At 55.3% G+C, this 17,500-nt stretch overlaps 1 protein-coding gene across 2 annotated transcripts in view; it reads right to left on the bottom strand.

The window, feature by feature from the left end:
* The window catches only part of lrrk2 (leucine-rich repeat kinase 2), a 35,859-nt gene that overhangs the window by 8,126 nt on the left and 10,233 nt on the right, over positions 1-17,500 (bottom strand). For both annotated transcript variants that reach the window (XM_056598134.1, XM_056598135.1), the window contains exons 11-41: positions 17,423-17,500; positions 17,142-17,271; positions 16,729-16,853; positions 15,997-16,124; positions 15,073-15,217; positions 14,541-14,680; positions 13,994-14,122; positions 13,597-13,767; positions 12,853-13,120; positions 12,273-12,476; positions 11,890-12,005; positions 11,425-11,479; positions 10,991-11,214; positions 10,435-10,691; positions 9,657-9,805; positions 9,358-9,451; positions 8,897-9,083; positions 8,469-8,650; positions 7,349-7,578; positions 6,754-6,881; positions 6,080-6,298; positions 5,567-5,768; positions 5,284-5,372; positions 4,764-4,951; positions 4,525-4,679; positions 4,033-4,179; positions 3,422-3,613; positions 2,214-2,360; positions 1,295-1,407; positions 1,001-1,179; positions 218-378 (exon numbers count right to left, since the gene is read on the bottom strand). The exon at positions 17,423-17,500 is cut by the window's right edge and continues 29 nt beyond it. In XM_056598134.1, coding sequence (XP_056454109.1) covers positions 218-378; positions 1,001-1,179; positions 1,295-1,407; positions 2,214-2,360; positions 3,422-3,613; positions 4,033-4,179; positions 4,525-4,679; positions 4,764-4,951; positions 5,284-5,372; positions 5,567-5,768; positions 6,080-6,298; positions 6,754-6,881; positions 7,349-7,578; positions 8,469-8,650; positions 8,897-9,083; positions 9,358-9,451; positions 9,657-9,805; positions 10,435-10,691; positions 10,991-11,214; positions 11,425-11,479; positions 11,890-12,005; positions 12,273-12,476; positions 12,853-13,120; positions 13,597-13,767; positions 13,994-14,122; positions 14,541-14,680; positions 15,073-15,217; positions 15,997-16,124; positions 16,729-16,853; positions 17,142-17,271; positions 17,423-17,500 — 4,932 coding nt within the window. The remainder of the gene's footprint in view (positions 1-217; positions 379-1,000; positions 1,180-1,294; positions 1,408-2,213; positions 2,361-3,421; positions 3,614-4,032; positions 4,180-4,524; positions 4,680-4,763; positions 4,952-5,283; positions 5,373-5,566; positions 5,769-6,079; positions 6,299-6,753; positions 6,882-7,348; positions 7,579-8,468; positions 8,651-8,896; positions 9,084-9,357; positions 9,452-9,656; positions 9,806-10,434; positions 10,692-10,990; positions 11,215-11,424; positions 11,480-11,889; positions 12,006-12,272; positions 12,477-12,852; positions 13,121-13,596; positions 13,768-13,993; positions 14,123-14,540; positions 14,681-15,072; positions 15,218-15,996; positions 16,125-16,728; positions 16,854-17,141; positions 17,272-17,422) is intronic.

The following is a 17,500-nucleotide window of genomic DNA, read 5'->3' as shown; positions in this document are numbered from 1 at the left end:
CTTAACAGATGTCGCCTAGCAAGATGGAGCCTAGCAGGATGCGGCCTAGCATGATGTAGCCTAGCATGACGCAGCCTATCACGATTCAGCCTAGAATGATGCAACCTAGCAAGATGTAGTGTAGCAGTATGTAGCCTAGCACGATGCAGCCAAGTACGATGCAGCCTATCAAGATGTAGTGTAGCATGGTGTAGCGTAGCCTGACGTAGCATAACACCTGGGGTCCCCTCGGCGCTGCGGACGCCCATGCTGCAGCAGTACTGGGCGATGCCGTAGTCTGTGATCTTGGCGATGATGTCCGAGTTGCTCTTGAGGTTGAAGATCAGGACGTTGTGCGGCTTCAGGTCCCGGTAGATGATCATGGCCGAGTGGAGGTACCTGAGGAGGCATCAGACCACACGTCAAAACACGAGCGTATCCATCGCTTATCATTGTTGAACTGATCAGTCAACCACCTGTTTCAGCTAGAAAACAAATGAGAATACGAGAATAAAAATCTATATAAATGTCTTGGGCGAGAGAGTTGTAGGAAGGCATGTAAAGGGATGTGATATCCCCATGGCATGGTAACGGCCAACAGCGAAATGTTGCCCTTTTTTTTAATCTAGTACCGTCGTTGTGTAATGGCGTTATAATGATAAATGTTTTAGAGTACTGCTGTAACACAGTAGGACTGCTGATGGACCAGACGTTCTGCTGTAACACAGTAGGACTGCTGGACCAGAGGTTCTGCTGTAACACAGTAGGACTGCTGGACCAGAGGTTCTGCTGTAACACAGAAGGACTGCTGGGTTCCCGACGTGGGGCGACCCAGGAGAGCCATTTGACCCAGTAGACCCAGGAGACCCAGTAGACCCAGGAGACCCAGGAGACCCAGTAGACCTAGTAGACCCAGTAGACCCAGGAGACCCAGTAGACCCAGGAGACCCAGTAGACCCAGTAGACCCAGTAGACCCAGGAGACCCAGTAGACCCAGTAGACCCAGTAGACCCAGGCGTACCTCAGTCCGTCAGCCACCTGCAGGGCGATCCGGTGCTGCAGCTTCTGGTTCAGGTGCTCAAACAGGGTGTCGAGGGACCCCCGCGGAGCCAGCTCCATGACCAGGACCCTGGGGGACACCCCGGCCGCCAGCAGCCCCACCAGGCTTGGGTGGTGGAGGCGCCCCAGCACCACCAGCTCCTAGAGGGGGGGGCAGAGGGATGGACCAGGGTTATGGCCGGAGGGGCAGACGGACCAGGGCTTACCCTCGTTGATCTCAGAGACCGTCCAACCTGTGACCTGAAGCCGGTCCTACCTGTCTGAGCAGCCGGTGGACGTACAGCTCAGAGGCGTGCTTGTTGAACATCTTCACGGCCACCTCCTCGTTCTTGTAGACCCCGCGGTACACCGTCCCAAAGCCCCCGTTTCCTGCACACACACGAGACCCCCCGGGGTGAAAAGATTGAGGGCGACTAGAGAATGAATGAATGTAGATCATGAGCCAGGAACAGCCAAGGACACCTCGAGACAGGGATTGAACTGTCAACCTTCCGGTCACAAGTCACCCTGCTCCGCCTCCTGAGCTTAGCCCACGCCAATAGGCAATAGTTTGATTGATAACATATCAACAATAACAACAAACATAAGAATGACTGTTTGTCATCTGTGTTTCTCTTTCTCTGGACGTTTGTGGAACCTCTTCCTGTGTTACAGCCTAGCGCTAACCGCATCGTCCCCCCCAGACATGTTACGTATTTTAAGCACATAAGCTGCCCCCACATAGCTATTAGGAAGCAGGACCGAACATATAAGCCGTAAATACTGTACATAGCCACAAGGGGAGCAGGACCTTACTGAAGGCTGCAATAGCTACTCCATCCACAGAAGGCAGCACCTCAGACAGGTGAGGAAGCCGAGGCTAATACGTCACATAGGCCACGCCCACTTCAAATAGGCCACGGCCACTTGACGGGCAATAGCAGGGGATTCAAGGGGAGAGGAGAGAGACTATAGGTAACCGCAGAGAGAACCGGGCTTAAGCCCGGGGCTTGAAGCTCACGATATTGTCCCTCGCACGCGTTAGATACAATTCCCTCCCTTAAGCTTCATAGTTACCATACCGAAACATGCCTACTTTAACAAATAAAGTGAGTTAAAAGCGACCAAGGATTGGACCACTTTCTTCTAGAAATAACACAACAGACATGATCAATCATTCGTGGGACTGCCCCAACCTAGCAGGTTGTCCTTGGAGAGGTCCACCTCCAGAGCCTCGTGGTCCAGCAGGGTCCAGGCGGGCTGGTCGCTCAGGACCAGGTCCGGGGCCACCTGGGAGACGGGCAGGGTGCAGCGGGGGTCCTCGGGGTCCACCAGCAGGAAGTCTGCCTCGGCGGGGGAAAGGCGGCATCATCAAGGCAACGGAAAGGATGGATACTTAGGATGACGTTTATTAAACATGGAACCTGTATGTGAACATGAGCAAGTAAGCTCTGGACTATCGTAGCCTGGGGCTAACGTTAGCCTAGCGCTAACGCTAGCCTGGTTCTAACGCCAACCTGGGGCTAGCGCCAGCCTGGGGCTAACGCCAGCCTGGGGCTAACGCCAGCCTGGGGCTAACGCCAGCCTGGGGCTAACGCCAGCCTAGGGCTAACGCCAGCCTGGGGCTAACGCCAGCCTAGGGATAACGCTAGCCTAGGGCTAAGCAGTGAGCATTGTGAAACCCCCACAGTGTATTCAGACGGGGGTTAAAGGGGCCACCGGGCAGCTTCCCCTGCCCTCCCTTCGTCATTCGATATGAACCTTTACACATGGCAACACACGCCAGACCCTAAACCTTACAATACATTAAGGACAGGATTACATTCTAATATTACAACGGTCCGATTTTAACACATTCATTTCAACCGTCCATTCCTTTAACAGTATTAAGGCGACGCTGTCAGGAACCGCCCGGGGCCAACGAGGCTTAACTGAATCAGTTCGGGGCAGAGGAGAGGGATGTAACAGCGGCTGTAGCAGTTACATTTTGTGCCTTCAGAGAGGAGGAACAATCCAGTTAAGGGACCAACTGCCCCCCGGCCATTAACTGGTCCCTTAACTGGATTATTTGTGCTGGGCTGCTGAACCACAGCCACACACATGGGAAGCCCTTTTCTAACCAGTGGCCACTCAAAGCGCTTTACAATATTGCCCAACATTCACCCGTTCATCCAAACATTCACACACCGACGGCGGTGTCAGCCACGCAGGGCCACAGCCAGCTCGTCAGGAGCAGTTAGGGTGAGGTGCCTTGCTCAGGGACACCTCGACACTAAGCTAGGAGGAGCCGGGGATCGAACTAGCAACCTTCTGGTTACCAGCCAACCCTCTCTACCTCCTGAGCCACAGGCCGCCCCCACACAGACGGGTTCCACCAGAGACACAGAGAGAGATAGGGGCTGACCGTTGTTGTAGAGTGTGAGCAGGTCCTCCAGCAGGACCTTCACCCTCTCCTCCCCGTCCCTGAAGCTGTAGAGAGCCCACTTCTTCAGCAGCGCCTCCCCGCTGCCGTGGATGTCCGTGTTCATGAGACCCGGGAACCACTCCTCGAGCAGGGAGTCCACGTGGTCCACCACCTGGCCCAGGAGCACACGACCTGGGGGAGGAGGAGGAGGAGGAGGAGGAGGAGGAGGAGGAGGAGGAGGAGGAGGAGGAGGAGGAGGTTGAGGAGGAGAGGGAGGTGGAGGAGAGGGAAGGGGAGGTAGAGGGAGGATGGGTGGAGGAGAGGGAGGGGGAGGTAGAGGGAGGTAGAGGGAGGTGGAGATGGAGGGGGAGAGGGAGGAGGAAGAGAGTAAGGAAAAGGCAGGAGGATGATTGTTATGTTCGGAACGTGACCCCATTTTAAATACTTTGTGACCTCATATCTCAGTTTCCTACATTAGATTGTAGTCTTACTGTAATCCTGATCATATACTTTGACGGGTCTGTCTCCCTTCGTCTGCTGAACCCAGACCTAAGCGTGGTACGGAGGTGTCATGGCTGTGCAGGGCGCTGAGAGTGTGTGAGTGCGTGCACCTCTCTGTGAGCAGGGCACGGTGACCTTCATGAAGCTGGAGGGGCTGTCCTCCAGAGAGGCGGCCTCCACCAGGCAGTAGGCGTCTGGAGACCAGCTCAGGTACACGCCGCGACGCCAGTAGATCCTGTTAGCACGCATAGCTTTATCTGGAACACACACACACACACACGTACACACAAACACACACATACATGAGTCACACACACATACATGAGTCACACACACACACACACACACACACACACACACACACACACACATGTACACACACACACACACATACATGAGTCACACACACACACACACACACATACATGTACACACACACACACACACACATGAGTCACACACACACACACACACACATACATGAGTCACACACACACAGACAGACAGACAGACAGACAGACAGACAGACAGACAGACAGACAGACAGACAGACAGACAGACAGACAGACAGACAGACAGACGGGGTTACGTTGGGTACGTACCCGTGCCACCGAGCAGCTGGGACGAGACCTCCAGCAGCCGGTTGATGTGGCGCGGCCAGAAGCCCAGGGGGAAGTAGGGCAGCTCGTAGAGCCGCACCATCACCTCCGAGTGCTCGCAGTGGGGCAGCTCGATGGCGGGCCGGTCCTCCGACAGGCTGGGAGGGGGGGGGGGGGGTAAGAGGCGTTCTTTAGAGTCCTTGTGAGAGTCCTAGGACATGAGAGGAGGAGGGGGGCCCCACCTGGAGGGCACCAGCAGCTGGTCGTCTCCGCAGGGCAGGGCGATCTGGAAGCGGACCAGCAGCCTGAAGAGAGGGGCCAGGTGGGTGCGGGGGAAGCAGCTGCCCTCCAGCAGCAGCCTCTCCACCAGGGAGCGCTGCAGGACGCCCTTAGGGTGCTCCCACACGCCCACGCTGCGCAGGGGCAGCTTCTGGGGACGGCAAGGGGGAGTCGTCAGGGTGGGAGTGGGAGTGGGAGTGTGTGGGGGTGGGTTGGGGGTGTGTGAGTGATATAAGAGTGACACTGAGGGTCTGAGTGAGTGTCTGAGTGAGTGTCTGAGTGGGTGAGTGAGTGAGTGAGTGAGTGAGTGAGTGAGTGAGTGAGTGAGTGAGTGAGTGAGTGAGTGAGTGAGTGAGTGAGTGAGTGAGTGAGTGAGTGAGTGAGTGAGTGAGTATTTGAGTGTGACAGTGAGTGAGTGATTGAGTGTGACAGTGAGTGAGTGAGTGAGTATGTATCTGCTGTTCCCAACAGGGTGATCCTCACCTGGGAGATGATGTTGCAGAGCCACTGGGGGTCGATGAAGTACAGCCCCCGGAGCTGCAGCACCGGATCCTCGAAGTGCAGCAGCACCCCTAGCAGACAGAGACACATGAAATGCCTCGGTTATTGTGGTACGTTTAGCCATTTAAACATGTCATCCCATTTTATCAATGACTTCATCATCGTCATGGTGTCATCATCGTCATGGCGACGTCAGTGGTTCCGCTCGCTGCGTCGTGTCGTGTGTGTAAATCGGCACGCATCGATAAAGTTTGCCCGGGCTCACCGGCCTCGCTCAGGAAGTGGACGGCGTGGGGAAGCTCCGCCTCCTCCAGCTGCAGCTGGTTCTCCTGCAGGAGCAGCAGGAGGTCGGCGTGCCGCAGCACGGGGAAGTCGGGCGTGGCCCGGGCCCTCTCCTGCAGCACCAGACGCTGCAGCTCCACGTAGCTCTCAGGGACCAGCTGGCCCATCACCGGCTGGCCCAGCACCTGGCAGCAGGGTGGGCAGAGGCTAGCGAATCAGCATTTAGTGCTTTAGCGTCTAGCACCGTACACTTCTCCCAGGCCCAGAGGGGAGATTAAAATCAACAACAACAATTACTTTTTTGGAAACACAATAAAAATACAACAAAAATGGTTTTGGTTTGTTGTCGTTTTATTGTTTTCTGTTTTTATCGCATTAGCGGTTTGCGGTTCACTCTTTAGCGCTTAGCTTTAGGTTCTTCCGGTTCTTAACTCTCAGCTCCCCTGTTCGCTCTGCAGCCTCATCTCCCCGTTCGCTCTTTAGCGGCGCTGCCCACCTTGAACCCAGCGGCCTCTCGGGCGATGGACTTGCGGAGCCGGGCCAGGGCGTCGGTGTCCTCGCCGGCCCCCACGGCGTGGTGGTCCCTGATGACGGGGAAGCCCTGGTGGCTCAGCAGCTCCTGGCGGACGGCGGCCAGGCAGGCCTGCACGGCGCTGTCCTCGCTGGCGTCGGCGTGCGTCCCCACCAGCAGCACCGGGGACAGTGGCGCCACCTCCTGGAGACCGGGGGCATAGACAACGTCAGGACTGGACGCTGGCACTGGCTGGGTGATGGTGAGTTATTGAGTTAGTGATGATGGTGAGTGACTGAATGATGGTGTGTCAGTGAGATAGTGATGATGGTGAGTGAGGGAATGAAGGTGTGTGAGTGAATGATGGGGGAATGATGATTGTGGCTGAGTGTGGAGAGAGCGAGTAAGTCAGTGAGAAAATGAGTAACTGAGTGATGATGATGAGTGAGTGATGGTGAGTGTGTGCACGTGACTAAATGAGTGAGTGAGGTAGGGACTGAGGTAGTGAGTGAGTAAGTGAGTGAGTGAGTGAGTGAGTGAATGAGTGAGTGAGTGAGTGAGTGAGTGAGTGAGTGAGTGAGTGAGTGAGTGAGTGAGTGAGTGAGTGAGTGAGTGAGTGAGTGAGTGAGTGAGTGAGTGAGTGAGTGAGTGTGTGTCACCTTGATGGTGAAGAGCCAGGGCTTTAGGGCCTCCACCTGGCTGGGTCCCTTGCTGAGGTCGTACACCACCAGGTACACGGCCCTGGGGGTCAGGAAGTGGGGATGGGAGCCGCTGAACTCCTCTCCGCCTGCAGCCACATAGCGGCCAATCAAGAGAGAGGAGGCATTTAAAAAGGTACAGGACGGACGGGAGGCATTTAAAGATACATTACACATGAGAGGTACTTCAACGGTACAGTACACATGACAGGTATTTAAAAGATACAGTACACATGATAGGTATTTAACCACTATCTTTACTGTGCCAATGGAAGATTTGTTGAAGGTTTCTGCAGCTGATGCATGAGGATGCCAGAGTAAACGGGAATACAACACAGTTTGTAAAAAAAACATTGAAAAATATCTCAATGGAGGATTATCGATGTATCTCTTTTTTTTAATTACTCTTAAGGAGGTGACCTCGTGTACAGTTTACCTGTTCCCACAATATTAACAAGGTCAACGCAAAGACTCTGATCCATCGATGGAACGTCTACGGGACAGCTTCCCGTGATGAACGAGTACTGTAGGGGTTTGCCACGCCTCCGCCCCATACCTGAGAAGTCCCACACGTTGAGCACCATGCTCTTCTGGTCCCGCTCCCGTAGAGTCCAGTCCAGGACCCGCAGGCCGGCGGTGCTGGTCCCGGGGCGGGGGGTCTTCTGCGGTCGCTTGGCCTTCATCAGCTGCTGGATCAGGGCGGTCTTCCCGCTGCCGGGGTTTCCCACCACGATGAGCTTCATGCGGTAGTACGGCACCGCCTTCTTCAGCCGCTGCTGCAGGAATCTGCGGGGAGAACGGAAATGTTGAGGCGGAGAGCCCAGGACCAGGACCGTCTCTTCACCCTCAGTGAGGTAGGGGGTACCTCAGAGAGGACCAGGACCCTCCCTACACCCTCAGTGAGGTAGGGGGTACCTCAGGGGGGACCAGGACCATCTCTTCACCCTCAGTGAGGTAGGGGGTACCTCAGAGAGGACCAGGACCGTCTCTTCACCCTCAGTGAGGTAGGGGGTACCTCAGAGAGGACCAGGACCGTCTCTTCACCCTCAGTGAGGTAGGGGGTACCTCAGAGAGGACCAGGACCGTCTCTTCACCCTCAGTGAGGTAGGGGTTACCTCAGAGAGGACCAGGACCCTCCCTACACCCTCAGTGAGGTAGGGGGTACCTCAGGGGGGACCAGGACCATCTCTTCACCCTCAGTGAGGTAGGGGGTACCTCAGAGAGGACCAGGACCGTCTCTTCACCCTCAGTGAGGTAGGGGGTACCTCAGAGAGGACCAGGACCGTCTCTTCACCCTCAGTGAGGTAGGGGGAACCTCAGGGGGGTAGGAGCCTGCAACTTTACTGAGGTATCAGGGAGGTATGAGGCACCTCAGTTAGGCTGAAGGGGCCTGCTGGGAAACAGGAGCCTTGAAGCGGAGAGCCCTAGTCCAGGACCATCCCTACACCCCACTGAGGTACCTCCTACCACCTACCTCCAACCTCCCTGAGGTAGGGAACACGCTCTGAACGTCACCAGAGGGGTGAAAGAAACACAATGAAATGGGTCAACTCGGAGTACAGCGGACTCCTACAGACATCGTGAATCGCAAACATTTCCTTGAGACGTTACACCATGATGTCCTTCGTACAAACGAAGACAGCAGGAGCCCCCCCCCCCCCCCCCCGCAGACAGACCTGACGATGTCCTTGGTCTTGCTGCCGATGAGCTTGAGGTCCAGCTGCAGCCGCAGCCCCTCCAGGGGCAGGTCCCAGAGCCGGCCCAGGCGGCCCATCTCGTCGGGGAAGGAGCGCAGGGAGGCGTTGTGGCTCAGGTCCAGAGAGGTGAGCTCCTCCAGGGCTCCGATCTGAGGGGGAACCTGGAGGGGGGATCCGGGGAACAGGAGGACAGGAGGACAAGAGAAGGCTTCTGGGTTCATTCAGGGCCTTGGTGTCTTTCAGGGGAACGTCGGCCACATTTACAGTTTGAAGATCAGACGGCCTGGTGGGGCCTGTGGCTCAGGAGGAGGCAGAGCGGGTTAGAGCGAGAGAACCACGACCCTCAACACACGACCCAGATCCACAACACGCGACGAGGCTCCTGCTGTTCGTCAGGGAGCGTTTACCTCCGTCAGCTTGTTGTTCCCCAGGTGCAGCTTCTCCAGGCGGGACCACTTGTAGACCGGTCCGCTCAGGTCCAGAGCGGCGATACGGTTCTGGCCCAGGATCAGCTCCCGGAGGTTGAGCGAGGCCCAGTCTCGCGGGCCCGGCAGGACCGCGATGTCGTTGCTCCTGAGGTCCAGCGACCGCAGGCTACAGAGACGAGGACATCGAGACATAAAGACGGCTGAACGTCCCTCCACCAAGGGACGCCAGTGAGAAAGTTCTCCACCAATATAGGCTATTAAGAACGTTCTCCACCAAGGGACGCCAGCGAGAAAGTTCTCTACCAATATAGGCCAGTAAGAACGTTGTCCTCCAGCGTATGCCAATCAGGATTCAGTTTGGATTAAAAATAGAAAAAGAAAAAATATATATATATATTAAATACAATTTTAATACAGAAGAAAATATGTTGTTAGCTCACTTGGGGAGTCGGAGCACAACCTCAGGGACGTCTCTGAAGCGGTTGTCAGACAGTTTCAAAGTCGTTAGTCTGGCAGGCAGCTGGCAGATTGAACCTTAAAATCAGAGTCGAAAAATCCCATCACAGTACAGACGAGTACAGTGCAGGAAAGGTACAGTAAACATGGGAGGTATTTAAAGGTACAGTACCGAGGGATGGTATATAAAGGTACAGTACACGTGGGAGGTACTTAAACTGTAGAAGACAGGAGGTATTTAAAGGTCCTTTCTAACCATATGACCCCGACTGGATTTACTCACCCAGTTTGTTCATGGAGGCGCTGAAGGTCTCCAGCCTGGGACAGCCGATCAGGAAGTCTGAGGAGATGTCTTCTATGATGTTCCTACCCAGGTCCAGCACCCTGAGCTCCTGCAGACCCAGCGGAGCTCCCAGAACACGGATCTCATTACTGAGGAGGAACACGTGCCCGGGTTACCGAGGAGATCACGTCACAGTGAGACCAAAACACATCAGCAGTTTGTGACCTTCTCAAATGCGACCAACCAGTTGAATCACTGCACTAGATGACATGAACAGAATGTAAAGAATGGTTCCCCTCTTTACGTTACGACGAACAAAAGGTTTCATTAGTAAAATACAAAAAAACAAGGTGATTTGTCATCATCATCATCATCATCATCATCATCATCATCATGAATTATTAAGGTACATTGTATTGTATTGTATGTATTGTATGTTGCACGTCCTGGCACTTAAAAACAGAATTAAGCCATGTGTAGCGTGTCTTATCCTAGCTATCTCTGTTGTATACGGGGAATGGGTTAACCTAGTGATTGTTAGTGCTTGGCACTTGGTTCTATGAACATCCTTACTGTACTGACAGAGATATATTGTTCCTCTTTCTTCTGACAAATGTACTTATTGTTAGTCGCTTTGGATCAAAGCGTCTGTTAAACGCCCTCAATGTAAATGTATTCTACGTCTCTAAATGTAAATGTAAATGTATCGTCTCTATATTAATAAAGTACACAAAGAGCAGCGCTACGTGAACAGAGTTTGATTGACGGCTCCACCCACCCCTCCAGCAGCAGCTCTGTCAGCAGGGGGGCGACCCGGCACAGGGCGGGGGGCACGGCCCCGAGCCGGTTGAAGGACAGGTTCAGTTGCTTTAGCGACGGGCAGCAGACGCTGTCGGGGTCAGGGGGCAGCAGAGGGCTGAGCAGGGCGTTGCGGGAGAGGTTGAGCGTGCCCAGGGAGGGCAGGGCCAGCAGGGCCGGGGGCAGCCAGCTCAGCCTGTTCCCCTGGAGGTCCAGACGGGTCAGGCTGCTCAGGCTCTGGAACACACACACAAAGACACACACATGATCGCACACACACACACACACACACACACACACACACACACACACACACACACACACACACACACACACACACACACACACACACACACACACACACACACACACACACACACACACACACACACACACACACATCAAGGGCACTTAGACACACAGGGACACACGCCATAAAAACTTGAAAACAATGTACAAAATATTCAAAAGTACAAGAATTAAAACAAATCAATATTATATTAAATGATAGTTTCTGCCTGAGGTCTACTCCGTACCGGACACAGCTCCGGGGGGAAGGCCAGCAGGCAGTTGTGGCTGAGGTCCAGACGGAGCAGGTGCTCCAGGTGATTCAGGACCGCGCCCGGGTCCGTCAGACAGCTCACGGAGTCCAGCTCGTTCCCCGACAGGTCCAGGTCCCGGACCCGGTCCACTGTCAGGGGGGGAAACCGCTCTCCCCCGGAGCCTAGCAGGGGGGAGTGGATCCCTGGGGAGTGGATCCCTGGGGGGGTGGGGGGGGGTGGGACAAAACTTTTAGTCACCGGGAGAAGATCAAAGAGGAGTCCACATCTGGGACGGGTCTCACCATACAGGTACACATCTGTACAGGACCTGTCTAACCACACGAGGTACACATCTGTATGTTATCTGACCCCACCGACCCAGGATCTGACAGTAGCAGCCCTGGGATCAGACTGAGGAGTTGTCGTACCTCTGGTGAAGCTCCCGCTCCGGTGTTTGTGTCGTTTGTCCTGGCGCCCTGCGGTCTGGGGAGCACAGCGCCACCGTGTGTTAGAGACGCCCCAGGACAGGCAGGGCCGCCAACCACAGCATTTGAGTTATGGACTACAAGTTATTATTATGAGTCACCTGACTAGAACATTGAGCCAATAGGGATAAAGAAAGAGCTGGAATGAGCCTGTTGCCATTTAGTTTTTTTACTGTCCATTCGAGTTTGTGTTTCAATGTCCTTCTTACGAAATAGGTAAATAAGAATCCACTCGACTAATTGAATCCAATTGGTCGTCTAATTAACTCCAATTGGCCTACCTCAAATTAGTCAACCAATTGGATTGGCCGATAAGTAACACATGCTAGAGAAGAAGCCAATGAGATTTGACCAAAATGTGGCAGAACTTGTTGACTGTAGGTGAGATGCAGTGAAGCCCGGCCTCACCTCCTCGCTGGCACACCGGGGACGCCCCAGGCCCATCCTCAGGACCCCCCCGTTCAGCTCCTCAACCGATTGGTGGAGGGCCTTTGGGGAGGGAGCTCCCGGAAGCGAATCACTGCCTGCGAGAGGAAAGACATCTGTTAGACGAGACCAACGAACAACACTTTAAATAAAGGTTTATTACTACAAGGTAGACGTAGCGCTGACGTAGCGCTGACGTAGCACTGATGTAGCACTGACATAGCAATCCAGCGGGGTGAGCCGTCTACGAAAGACATCGTTGTTTTTTTTGTCTAGTGTAACTTGGCCAAACCCTCTCTCACCGTGACCAAGCCCTCTCAAACTGTGACCACGCCCTATCTCGTCGTGGCCACGCCCCCTCTCACCGTCGCTCTCCAGCCCCTCGGGCAGGAAGGGCCCGTCCTCCACCGACAGGAAGCTGAGGTTGGAGTCGTCGCTCTCGTCCGATATGTCGCCCGGGGTCAGACACAGGTCGGCCACGCCCCCAGGGATGGCCACGCCCCCGGGCCCGGCGCTGCTCCTGGGCCTCTGGTGGGACCGGACGTACTGGGCCAGACGGTCCCCTGGACCTGGACCGCAGAGGGAGTCTTCATCACTATCACCATCCTCCTCCTCCTCCTCTTGTTTAGCGTGTTATTTACAGAGATAGTCTTTACATTCACAATCAGGGCATTTAGCAGACACCTTTATACTGAACCTCCCTCCCCCCCCTCCTTTTCCCTCTCCCCGTCTCCTCTCCCTCTTCCTCCCCCCCTCTCTCCCCCTCTCTCTCTCTCAATCCCCCCCCTCCCTCCCTATCTCCCGACCCTCCCTCCCTCTCTCCCGTCCTCCCTACTCCCCTTCCCCTCTCCCAGCCCCCCTCCCTCGACCCCTATCGTCCTCCCCCATCCCCCCCCCCCTCCCTCCCTCCCTCCCTCACTCCTCTACAAACACCCGCTCCCTTACCGTGGCCCTCCCCCTCCCTGGGGCCCCTCCTGCGCTCCGCCAGCAGGGGCCCCAGCCAGGCGGGGTCCAGACGGCCCAGGCGGAGGCCCCCCAGGGTGAGGCAGCCCGTGTGGGGGTCCAGGCCGAGGCGGGCCAGCAGCAGGACCACGGCGGGACCGTCCCCTCGCCGCACGCTGGCCCCCAGCGCCCTGCGGAGCTGCTGCTCCGGGACCCCGCCCCCCCCAAGAAGGAGCTCCACCAGCTCCAGGGGCCCGCCCCGCTCACACACCTGGGAGGGGGGAGGGAGGGGGAGAGGGGGAGGGAGGGGGAGAGGAGAGGGTGAGGAGGGGTGAGGGAGGGAGGGAGAGAGGGGGGAAGGGGAGAGGGAGATTGAGGGGAGGGGGGAGAGGGAGGAAGGGGGGAGGGTGGAAGGGGGGAGGGAGAGAGGGGTGAGGGGAGGGAGGTGGGGAGGATAGATAGGAAGAGATAGATGGGAGACAGACAGTTTAAAGAGTAAGACAGAGAAATAGGAGATAGAAAGACAGACAGACAGATTGATAGACGGATAAATATATCATATATATATGATACATTTAAATATATCATATATAACAGACAGACAGACAGGAGATAGATTATATATCATATATCATACAGATTTCATTTTTATCCCCATGATATCCCTGTGTTGGTTTCCGCGGTAACCCTGTTGAGGTTGCTAGGGGCTCAGCGCTGCCCGGCGACAGACGCCCGATGACCTCTGACCTGGTAGATGAGGGACTCCGCTCCGGACTTCCTGTTGACGTCGGCGCCCATGACGACGAGGCACTCGGCCATCGCCACGTTGTCGTCGCCGCACGCCTTCTCCAGCATGACGGAGCGGAGGGCGGGGTCAGAGCACAGCCGGAGGAGGGACAGGCAGGCCGACCGCCGCAGCTACGGGAGGGGGGGGGGGGGGAGGGAGGGAGGGGAAGATGGAGAGGCAGAGAAAGAGCATATTCTTGGTCATTATTTGCGTATTCTTATTTATAGTTCCCTTCTTATTATTGATGTTTTCGGGTCCTGTCATGGCCGCTGAGTAAGCTCCCTTCAGTGGTGAGTAAGGTTCCTCTGTTCCTGTACCCAGTCTCACCCGGGGGGGGGGGCGGGAGTTAGGTCTCACCAAGGGGGGGTGGTGGGGGGGCGTGTCCTCCTGGACGTGTCTGAAGACGTGGCTGTCGAAGTCCTCCCGCTGCAGGTCGGCGGCGGCGTTGGAGCAGGCGTCCATCATCCTCAACGCCACCAGGAAGCCCTGGAGGGGGGGGGTGGGGGGGGGGGGGGCGTTCAGGACCACCGAGCCAATAGAATGCTGCCGAAACGGAAACCCACCTCCAACATGGCCGCCAGGGCTGGTCAGCGAGACAAGGTCAGTTTGAAATTAATTATTTTCTTAGTTTTATTGATAATATTTGTGTTTTTTTTATCAAATTAGAATGTTAATTTTTCTCTGTGGTAAATTGAACATTTTATTTTTGCATCTGGGCAAAAGTAGTTTTGTGTTGCTTTGTTGTGATCTGTTGTGTTGTTTGCTTGTAGCACTGATTCAGAACCCTTAAAGGCTGAGGTGTCACGGACCAATCAGGATCCAGTATTCAACAGTGCTGAGAGGGGCGTGTTCAGCAGGCCTGATGGGGCGTGTCTGAGAGGGAGGGGGAGGAGCTCCAGCTGACCTTGAGCAGCAGGGGGGGGTCGTCAGCGTACTGGCCCAGGGACGAGACCACCACGGAGGCCAGGACCGGGACCATCACCCTGGACAGCTTCTTCCTGGAGACCAGGTGCTGGAGCAGGGTGAGACCCCACAGCTGGACCCCTGAGGACCACAACACAGGGTGAGACCCCACCGCTGGACCCCTGAGGACCACAACACAGGGTGAAAACCCACCGCTGGACCCCTGAGGACCACAACACAGGGTGAGACCCCACAGTTGGACCCCTGAGGACCACAACACGGGGTGAGACCCCACCGCTGGAGCTCTGAGGACCACAACACAGGATGAGACCCCGCAGTTGGAGCTCTGAGGACCACAACACAGGATGAAACCCCGCAGTTGGACCCCTGAGGACCACAACACAGGGTGAGACCCCACAGCTGGAGCTCTGAGGACCAGGTCTACGACCCTGACTCATGCATCCCCTCGGTCTTCGGTGTGTTAACCTCATGTGAATGTGAAGGTGGAGGTTTGTACCACAGAGTTGTTGTACCTCGATCCCTGGGGAACATCTGTAGCGTGTGCAGCACGGTGTCTATCGCCCCCTGCTGGCAGAGGAGGTCCACTGCACCAGAGCAGTCGGCTAGGGCGGACAACACCCTCAGACCGCATGTCTGGATGGCTGGACTGCTGATGAACTACACACGACCACGCACACGCACACACACACACAGAACCACACACACGCGCATACAAGTGCACACACACACACATATATAGACACACACACGCACAAATACACACACATATATAGACACACACACGCACAAATACACACACACACACACACACAAGTGCACGCCCACCCACACCCACACCCACACACACACACACACACACACAATCAATAGAAGCGGTAAGCGAGGCTAACCCAGAGAACTCCCCTACTGATGAAGTTAGACTTTAACATCTCGTCTAATTCTGAGTAAGACATTGAAACGATAATTGAGATGTCTCAGCGTATCGCTTTAATCCGAGTCAAATAGTGCTTAACAGAGCTATCTCTATTATTAAGTTGGACGACAATCTGAATTAACTCTGATGACCTGATAGTGTTCCTCTGTGTGTGTTCCTCTGTGTGACGCCCCCTGGGTGTGTTCTTCTGTGTGTTTTCCTCAGTGTATTTCTCTGTGTGTGTAGGGGGGAGGCTATGCAGAGTCAAAGTGAACAAAGTGAAGGTTGAAAAGACAGCGATATGCTGTCTTTTCTCTTTCTGCTGACAAACTTATTACTTACATATTGCAAGTCGCTTCTGGTAAAAACGCCCTAAATGTAAATGTTATCGAGTTTGATGATCGACTTTCGCTTTCTCTGAGCGATGGCGGCGTGACCCCTCCTACCCAATCAGGGTCCTTCAAAACAAACACAGGGGTGGGCTCGAGGAGCGGCGAGGCCCGAGGACCTGAAGGGGGCCTACCCGGTTCAGGGCCTCCAGGTACACGGCGTGGGCGCCCTCCAGCACGCACTGGTTCTTCAGGACCCTCAGGGACAGGTCCGCGGCGTCGGGGTCCCCCACCGAGACCCCGTTCTCCCGCAAGCTGCGGTCTGTGGGATGAGACCCCACAGTCAGGGCCAGGACCAGAGGCAGGGTTCAGAAATGAGAGAGGTCCAGAACTCTTCCTCTTGATGGAGCTTATTTAAATGCATTTCTGGACAAGCAAAATTCATAGAAAAATTACTCCTACAAACAAAACCCAAGCGATACACCACACACAAACTCAAATCCATCTTCAACTGCGTACAGAGAGACTGGAGCTGGCGAAAATACTTTTGTTAAAACATTATTATATTTTTTGTGTAATGTTGACAGCTTAGTTACCAGGGCACTAAACCCAGTAACCTCATCACCTCCAACACTAGCCTGTCCATGCCCTAGGGTCTCTCCTGGGCTCAGGGTACCTGGGGATCAGACCCGGACTCAGGGTACCTGTGGATCAGACTCAGGGTACCTGGGGATCAGACTCAGGGTACCTGGGGGTCAGACTCAGACTCAGGGTACCTGGGGGTCAGACTCAGACTCAGGGTACCTGGGGGTCAGACTCAGACTCAGGGTACCTGGGGATCAGACTCAGGGTACCTGGGGGTCAGACTCAGACTCAGGGTACCTGGGGGTCAGACTCAGGGTACCTGGGGGTCAGACTCAGGGTACCTGGGCAGAGGAACACCAGGCTGGCCTGCAGGGCCTCCAGCTGGACCTCGGGCTGGAAGTTGTGGAGCTTCATGGTCTTCAGGATCTGGGTCATGGCCATGTTCAGCTCGTCCAGGCTTGCCGTCCTGCACAGGGAGGAGGACCAGAGGTTCTGGTATGGGCCAATCAAGACACTCGGGCCTCTGGGACCGGTCACAATTCACCTGGACACCCCGACAACCCTCTCACACACTTATTGTATGTTGTATGTCCTGGCACTTAAAAACAGTACTTAGCCTAGCTGTCTTTGTTCTATAAGGGGAATGGGTTAACCTAGCGATAGTTAGTGCTTGGCACTTGTTTCTATGAACATCCTTACTGTATATTAAACGCCCTGAATGTAAATGTCTCAGGAGGAGGACTGGGTGGTTCACCTCCCCTGGAAGAGCAGGGTCAGCAGTCTGCAGGCGCTGAGGCAGATGTCCTCCGACGCCGCGTGCCTCTTCATCATGTCCACCAGGTTCACGTGGAGGCCGTTGGACAGCAGCAGCGAGCGCATCTTACCTGGGGTCACGGCCCCGGGAGCACATGGTTAGTACAGCCGAGAGGAGTTCAGAGGGGGTGAGAGGATGCTCCAGTAACACCCAGAGCAGAGGGTCCGGGGGTCAGAGCAGAAGGGCGGGACGGTGGTAGAAGTCAGAAACACGCGGCTCACCGTCGTGGGTGAGCAGCGAGGCCAGCGCTCCGCTGGCGGCGGTGAACACGCCCGGGGCGGATGAGTGCAGCAACATGG

The sequence above is a fragment of the Gadus chalcogrammus genome, chromosome 9, assembly GCF_026213295.1.
Source record: "Gadus chalcogrammus isolate NIFS_2021 chromosome 9, NIFS_Gcha_1.0, whole genome shotgun sequence".
Taxonomy (NCBI): domain Eukaryota; kingdom Metazoa; phylum Chordata; class Actinopteri; order Gadiformes; family Gadidae; genus Gadus; species Gadus chalcogrammus.
Note: the sequence above shows the minus strand (reverse complement) of the source record. Positions and strands in the feature narration are given on the sequence as shown.